The sequence below is a fragment of the Mus pahari genome, chromosome 1 (assembly GCF_900095145.1).
Source record: "Mus pahari chromosome 1, PAHARI_EIJ_v1.1, whole genome shotgun sequence".
NCBI classification, from domain to species: domain Eukaryota; kingdom Metazoa; phylum Chordata; class Mammalia; order Rodentia; family Muridae; genus Mus; species Mus pahari.
Window position 1 is genome coordinate 157,475,225 of NC_034590.1, and position 7,722 is coordinate 157,482,946.

The 7,722-nt window shown below is 52.6% G+C and overlaps 2 protein-coding genes across 2 annotated transcripts in view; one reads left to right on the forward strand and one right to left on the reverse strand.

Moving 5' to 3' along the window:
* Elovl3 (ELOVL fatty acid elongase 3) overlaps nucleotides 1–2,339 on the forward strand; it is a 43,542-nt gene extending 41,203 nt beyond the window's left edge. Inside the window, exons 2-4 of the mRNA XM_021216814.1 lie at nucleotides 193–324; nucleotides 1,054–1,205; nucleotides 1,427–2,339. Of these exons, the coding sequence (XP_021072473.1) occupies nucleotides 193–324; nucleotides 1,054–1,205; nucleotides 1,427–1,854 (712 nt within the window). The 3' untranslated portion in view covers nucleotides 1,855–2,339. The remainder of the gene's footprint in view (nucleotides 1–192; nucleotides 325–1,053; nucleotides 1,206–1,426) is intronic.
* A 369-nt stretch (nucleotides 2,340–2,708) lies between these two features.
* On the reverse strand, nucleotides 2,709–4,512 carry Pitx3 (paired like homeodomain 3). The gene is made up of 3 exons (XM_021205088.1): nucleotides 4,389–4,512; nucleotides 4,007–4,209; nucleotides 2,709–3,626 (listed from the first exon to the last, which is right to left on the reverse strand). Exons 1-3 carry the CDS (start codon nucleotides 4,504–4,506, stop codon nucleotides 3,039–3,041), a joined length of 909 nt encoding a protein of 302 aa, XP_021060747.1. The 5' UTR covers nucleotides 4,507–4,512; the 3' UTR covers nucleotides 2,709–3,038.
* Between the last annotated feature and the right edge of the window lie 3,210 nt (nucleotides 4,513–7,722).

Genomic DNA, 7,722 nt, shown 5'->3' on the forward strand with positions numbered 1-7,722 from the left:
TCAGACACTCCAGAAGAGGGAGTCAGATCTTGTTATGGATGGTTATGAGCCACCATGTGGTTGCTGGGATTTGAACTCTGGACCTTCGGAAGAGTAGTCGGGTGCTCTTACCCACTGAGCCATCTCACCAGCCGGAGTGGGCATTCTTTTAAACAACGCCTACTGTGAATCCATCTGCTTTCTGCCCTCCAGGGTAAGCTCATTTCTCATAGTGGTCGTCTATCTGTTGCTCATCGTTGTTGGCCAGACCTACATGAGAACGCGGACGGGCTTCAGCTTGCAGAGGCCGCTCATCCTCTGGTCCTTCTTCCTGGCAATATTCAGGTAAGGTAGTCCCCCACCCATGCTCTGCCTGTTCTTTAGTCCTCGCATCTCCATTTTATCCTGAGGGTTTCTCAAATCCTCAGCCACATCGGCTTCTTTTCCGTCGTTCCTGGGTTTTCTCCTTTAGTCTCTGTTCTGTTCCATCCCTCTTTAAAATAAAGATGGGCTCTCAGTCTGCACCCCAGACTGCTCTAATAGCCCACTATGTAACCCAGGCTAGCCTCAAATACCACAACCGTCCTGCCTCAGTCTCCTGAGTTCTGGGAATACAGATGCTAGGCTCTACCCCATTCCTCTTGTGCTCGGGAAATTTATATGGCCGACAAAATTGTCTAGCCTTAAATATCCCAGTTCCCAAACTGCTCTTTCAAAGCAATGGAAGAGAATCGACAAGTTCTCCAGCCTCTCCTTACCACGCCCTTCTGTTTCTTGCCACTCTTTTCTCCTGACTGGCATCCCACTCTGACTGGCATCCCACTCTGTGCTTCACTTTGACTTTCACTTCTCCCCCTGCATTGACTGGCTTTTTCTTAACCCATATCTCATGGAGGATACTTGTTAGATCTACCAGATTGCCCCCCCCCCCGGAGCTCAAAAGCTGTAGCCACACTCCCCTTGGAGGGGTGAGGAGGTGATAGAGAGTTGCTTCCGATGTGGATGTGGTTGGGTCAGGTTCATGCCTGGGCATTCCCTAATCCCTTTATGCCTCTGTGCACTGTCTCACTTCAGCATCCTGGGTACACTGAGGATGTGGAAGTTTATGGGAACAGTGCTGTTTACAGGGGGCCTCAAGCAAACTGTGTGCTTTGCCATCTACACGGATGACGCCGTAGTCAGATTCTGGTCCTTGCTTTTTCTTCTCAGCAAAATTGTTGAACTGGGTGAGTGCAGGGGCTTTGTCTCCGGTGCCCAGTGACTTGAATTCTTCCCCAGTGCTCTTCCCTTACCCATCACATGAAGAGTCCCTTCCCTAATCCTGGGTCTTAGTGAGATATACCCCCCCACACACACACTCTGAGATTCCCTGATGTGTTCACACACCCCAGGGAGGGGGTGGTACCAGCCCTGGGTGGCATGACAGCTATGACCCCTCATTTCTCAGGAGACACGGCCTTCATCATCCTGCGTAAGCGTCCACTCATCTTTGTCCACTGGTACCACCACAGCACAGTGCTACTGTTCACAAGCTTTGGCTACAAGAACAAAGTGCCTTCAGGTGGCTGGTTCATGACCATGAACTTTGGCGTCCATTCTGTCATGTACACCTACTACACGATGAAGGCTGCCAAGGTGAAGCATCCCCACCTTCTCCCCATGGTCATCACCAGCCTGCAGATCCTGCAGATGGTTCTGGGCACCATCTTTGGCATACTGAATTACATCTGGAGGCAGGAGAAAGGATGCCACACAACAACGGAACACTTCTTCTGGTCCTTTATGCTCTATGGAACCTATTTCATCCTATTCGCTCACTTCTTCCACCGAGCCTACCTCAGGCCCAAGGGCAAAGCTGCGTCCAAGAGCCAATGAGAGTTGGAAAGAAAGATGGAGCCTCAGCTGTTCCTCCGTGGCACTAAGGGTTAGGTGTGGGAGAATGATTAGGGTACCTCCCTGTATGGTTTCCCCCATGGGATATGTACCCTCAAAGTTGCAGGAAGCTATGACAACCAAGAAATGTCACCCTTGGGATAGGGGTGTATAGGTTTGGTACTTTGATGTTTCTATCTTTAATGTGAAGGAAAACCAAGCCCTAGGAAGGAGATAGGACTGAGGTCCTTGAAATTGAGTTATTTATATTTATATTTAGAAATCTTTCTCTTCTTGCTCTATTTTTTAAAGAGGTCAACATGATCTTGAGCATTTGTGGACTTGGAGGGGAGCGTGGACTGACTCTGTGGTAGGAGGAGTGACCTGCAGGTGGGGAGCCTGAGGGTGTGTGGAAGAATAGAGGCACACACAAACACTCAATAAGAATCCTAGGCCTGGTAGGCACTTAATAAATGTCTGTTACAGACTAGAAGTTTATTGCTGTTAGAGACCCAAGCCTCTGAAAGGAACAGTGAGAAACAAGTCCTAAAATCATAGGCTAAACTGCAGAATAGATCGCTGCGTGGACACACCGGAAACCAGACCTACCGGCTGTCCTCGCTGAGACCACCAGGTGGCGTCGCAGCACCAGCAGAGGACGATCCCCGTCAGCTAGCTGGTCACAAGCGTCCTGTTCCTTTACTCCAGGAGACCCTGCTTCCTGGAGGAAAGGAGTGAGACGGCAACCCTAGAAGCCTGGACGCTCACTCCGCTCCTGTACATCCTGCTGTCCTTTAGGACAATGGGAAGGATGAAGGGAAGGAGGGCTCAACCGCGTCTGAATCATCAGGCCTTTGACAGTCCGCGCACGTTTATTTCATTGATCTTTGAAAACGGGATAGGGGGAGTCTGGAGAAGGCGGGGTGAGCCAAGGGTGAATTGGCCCTGGGGGAGCTGGTCCCTGTTCCTGGCCTTAGTCCCAGGGGAGCGGTCTCCGCATAGGGGTCAGACCACCCCTCGGGGGCTGTGAGGGGAAAAGGCCCTCTTCGGAGCCCGCCGCCTCTTCCCGGGTGCTCTGGCACCCCTTTCAGACCCTGGGACGAGGGCAAGCCAGTCTAGGCGACCCCTGTCCGGAGAGGCTGTGAATTACTGCCCCGCCCTCGGGGATGGATCCACAGACCTGCGGTTCACACCGGCCGTTCCACGGCGTACTGGCAGGGGCTAAGGTTAGCGGCCGGCGGCGGCCCGGGCACGGCGGGGTAGCTGAAGGAGGCGTGCTGCTTGGCTTTGAGCCGCAGGCTAGCCAGGCTCGAGTTACACGGGTCCCGGTATACATAGGGGGAGGAGGCGGCTGCAGCGGCGGCTGCGGCGGCCGAGGCGTAAGGGCAGGACACTGCCCCGGAGGACACGGCGGCTGGAGCCAGCCCGGGGGGTGCCCCGCCCAGGCCCTGCAAGGCTCCGGGACCTGGTACGGTGCCCGGGGCAGCGGCGGCCGAGGGCACCATGGAGGCGGCGATGGAGCTGGGCGGTGAGAAGACAGGCTGTGAAGCCAGAGGCCCCACGTTGACCGAGTTGAAGGCGAACGGGAAGGTCTTGGCGGCGAGTGGCGGGGCGAGCGCCTTGGGCGGCCAGTTGCCGTACGAGTAGCCCGGGTACACCTCCTCGTAGGGTGGCACCAAGCCCCCGAGCGGGGCTGCGAAGCCACCCTTGCACAGCTCCGCCTGCTGGCTGCGCTCCCGCTTCCGCCACTTGGCACGCCGGTTCTTGAACCACACCTGCGGGTATCGGAGAAAGGCTGTCAGGAGGCGGAGTGGCTGGGGACTGGGCCACCCACAGTAGGATCGAGCCCCGACGGGGAAGATCAGAGGTGGATGGTGGATGAGGGCTGGAAGGGAGGAGCGAACCGAGCCTGGGGGCCAGAGAAGAGAAGCCAGGGGCCGCAGGGTCTGGGGGAGCAGCTCGGGATCAAAGAGAGATGAAGGGAAGGTGAGCCTTGGTCCCAGCCGAGGAATCGAGTGATGGGGGTGGCAGGCAAGGCAGCAAGAGGGTGGGGATCCTGGGGAGGGAACTGGGCCCGACGTGCACCCGCCCCGCAGAGTCACCAGCTACTTGGGGTGGGGGCAGGAGAGCGAGGTGCGCGCAGGTGGGGCCATACCCGCACGCGGGCCTCAGTGAGGTTGGTCCACACCGCGATCTCTTCGCGCGTGCTCATGTCAGGGTAGCGATTCCTCTGGAAGGTGGCCTCCAGCTCCTGCAGCTGCTGGCTGGTGAAGTGCGTGCGCTGCCGCCGCTGCTTCTTCTTCAGAGAGCCGTCCTCCGGGGAGCCCCCGGGCAGTGAGGCCGAGGCCTTCTCCGAGTCTGGGGGCCAGAATGTGGCAGGTCATAGGGCGCTAGGGCCTGTGCGGAGTCTCTGGTTCAGGGACCTCAAGGAATTCCTCAGCCCCTGGCTGGCTCCCACTCAGGTTGTCACTCTAGCTCCCACCCCGTATCAAGGCTAAACTGTTTTCTCCTCCACCCCCAGAAGGGGGCGCGCTCACCACTGTGCTCCTGCCCCTTGCAGCCATGTTCTGGAAGCGGAGGGTGTGGAGTGCCTGCGTCCGACAAAGACAGCGCAGGGCTTCGAGCCTCTGCTTCACCAAGCAGCCCAAACTCCATGGAGGGAGGGCTCTAGTAGAGGAAAGAGAAGACATGTGTCAGGTTAATAGAAGTAAAGATCAGGGGCTTATGGATACCCTGACGTGGGTGCGTGCCTGTGATCCTAGTACTCAAGAGGCAGAAACAGGAAGATCGTCCATGAGTTCGATCTTCACCCTACAGTGTGTACCAGGTCAACCAAGGTCACACGGGGAGACACACTGTCTTAAACAAGCAACAAAAACAAACAACAGCCAACAAACCATCGATTTATCAGGCTCCTAATAGGGTTTCCTCATAACATTCTTGCCTCTTTTCCTTTCCACTGACAAAAATGGTGTACTATAGAATAGAGTGGGGCAGGGTGGCTCAGCGGTTAAAGGCACGGCTGCTCTTCCAGAGGGTACTTCTTCAATTCCCAGCACCCACATGACTGGCTGCTCACAACTGTCTGAATCTCCAGTTCCAGAGGATCCAAAGCCATCTTCTGCCCCGCTCCCCAGCCCCCCAGGGACTAGGCACTCTGGTGAACAAACATATATGCAGGGAAAAACACCCATACACTGAGGGGGGGGGAAGAGTTGAGAAAGAAGCCCAGTGAGAAAAAGGTATACACTGAGAGGTTTTATGTATGCACATGTACGATAGACTCATTAACTGTTGGACCTATGCCTAGTGCCATGGCTACTCCATTTTGTTTGTTTGAGGCAGGGTCTCATGTAGCTCAGGCTAGCCTTAATTTTTGATCTTCCTTGCTGCCCCCACCTTTGAATGCTGGAATTACAGGCTTGGGTTACCATGCCTGTCTGTCTATCTGTCTGTCTATTATCTATCTATCTATCTATCTATCTATCTATCTATCTATCTATCTATCTATCTATCTGGTTTTTCTAGACAGTTTCTCTCTATGTAGCCCTGGCTGTCCTGGAACTCATTCTGTAGACCAGGCTGGCTTCCAGCTTAGAGAGCTGCCTGCCTCTGTCACCCGTGCTGGCATTAAAGGCATTTGTGCATTGCCACTGCCACTACTATCCCGGCTTTAACAGCTTTTTCTTTTTTCTTTTTCAAAAAATACAATATTTGTTTAGAGCCAGGTGTGGTAATGTAGATCTGTAATTCTAGTACCCTTAGAAGGCAGACCTAGAGTTTAAGGCCAACCTTAGCTACATGAGACTCTACCTCAAAAGGCAAGCGGTGATTCAGCTGGTAAAGTACTTGTCATACAAGCATAAGGACTTGAGTCTGGTTTATTCTAGCATCCACAAAGCACCACCCTGTAACCCCAGCACTGGGGAGATAGAAACAGGAGGACCCCGGGCCAGCCAGTCAAGCTGAACTGGCCAGCTCCACATTCAACAAGAAACTCTGCCTCAAAACAACACAACAAACCAAAAACAAAATAAAACAAAAACCCCAAGAGACAGAATGATTGAGGAAGACTCCAGATGTTAACCTCTGGCCTCCATCCATCTCTGCATGTGCACCTTCACACACAAAACCTGCACATATATACCCAAAGAATATGTGTTTAGATTTCCAGTAGAGCATCTCTAATCCAAAAGCTCCAAAACTGTAGGCTGGAGAGATGGCTCAGCGGTTAAGAGCACTGGTTGCTCTTCCAGAGGTCCTGAGTTCAATTCCCAGCATCCACATGGTGGCCCATAACCATCTATAACTGTAGTCCCATGGGGTCTGATGCCCTCTTTTGGTGTGTAGGCATGCATGCAGATAAAATACCTATATGCATAAACAAAACAAGATAATTAAAAAAAAAAATCCAAACTGGATGTACCCTCACCTCAGCTTTTGGATTTCAGAGAATTCAGATTTCAGACCTCGAGGTTAGGGATGGTTAGCCCGGCCCACCCATTTCACAGGTGGAACCTGAGACCCAAAGCAACTCGGCTTAAAGTACTTGTACAGTTAGGACCTGAGTTAAATCTGTGGGCTCCTAAAGAGGCTTTTCCAAGTTGTGTTCCTTGGAGCCCTCTGTTGAAGTCCTCTCAGGGATTTTACTAGAGCTCCAGTTTGGATCTCCTCAGGTCTGCTTCCACAGTAGGACGGGTCTGCTTGTTCGAGTTATTTATACTTTCTTAATAAATGATTTGCTTGAATAAGCAGTTTCATATCAAAACCAAGCTGGGGAGATGGCTCCCTGGTTTAAAGCACTTGCTCTTGCAGAGGATCCAGGTTGGATTTCTAGCATCTATACGGTAGCTCATAGCCATCACCATCAGTAATTCCAGTTCCAGGGGACCCAGTTCCCTCACCTCATCTCCACAGAGGTAAAACAGCCATAGAAATAAATTTTTTTAAAAATATGAAAATTGAAAAAAAAAAAACCAAGAAAGAAGAAAAGAAAGCCACAAGGCACATAAGCGCCTTCTGTTCCTTTGCGTGTCCAAAACGTGTCTCACCTCTTACCAGTCACCAGCCATCCCTCCCTGTACCTCACGCCTGGCCATCACCCCATTCCAGGCAGTATGTATGGATTCCTTTACAGTTTCCCCAACACACACACACACACACACACACACACACACACACACACACCCCGCTTCTTGCCAGGACTCCTGTCTCAGACCTAGCCTGACTTTCTGAAGGAGCCTGCCTGGGTCCTTGTTGAGTTTCCCCTTGGTTGGTCCCCTTTCTGGGTGACATTCACAAGACCTCGCATGGGAGGAAAGGAAAGGGACAGGAATGGGTCTCTTGACTCCAGGAGCCTCTTGGGCCGAAAGCAGAAACTAGGGGCAGAAGGAGAGAGCTAGGTGGGGGTGTCTCTGTCTCCAACACCCCCTCCCCATTAACAGGGACATTATGGTATTACTTTGGTGAATTAGCCCAGATCGATTGAGATGCGCATCTCTTGGCGGATCCAAATTTATTAAGAACATTTCTGAAGGATGTGAGGCTGGACAATGGCCTGTGTTTGTACATGGTAATACCTTCTTCAACCAGCTCTGAGAACACAGCCCTAACTCAAGCCAAGCTGACAGTAGGACAGGGTTCGAACAGAATTCTTGCTCTTTCCACTGGCAGTTGGGTCTTGTTCTTGGACTCTTCCTGGGGCTAGAGAGGTAAGACAGGAGGGAACCCAGTAGGGAAGGAGAGGAGTTGGGCCAAGGATGGAGGCACTCAGTTATTTCCCTTTCCAGGTCTCAGGGCAGGAGTTGGAGGCTTGGTGTTGGAAAACCTAGGCCCAACAATGGTCCCCTGGAGTGGAGATGGCCTTGCAAG

Coding starts and splice junctions, on each gene's coding strand:
- Pitx3 (XM_021205088.1), bottom strand. CDS start 4,506: ATGGAGTTTGGGCTGCTTGGTGAAGCAGAGGCTCGAAGCCCTGCGCTG. Junction 4,210..4,388: donor CAAGGGGCAGGAGCACAGTG/GTGAGCGCGCCC, acceptor TCTGGCCCCCAG/ACTCGGAGAAGGCCTCGGCC. Junction 3,627..4,006: donor TCACTGAGGCCCGCGTGCGG/GTATGGCCCCAC, acceptor CGATACCCGCAG/GTGTGGTTCAAGAACCGGCG.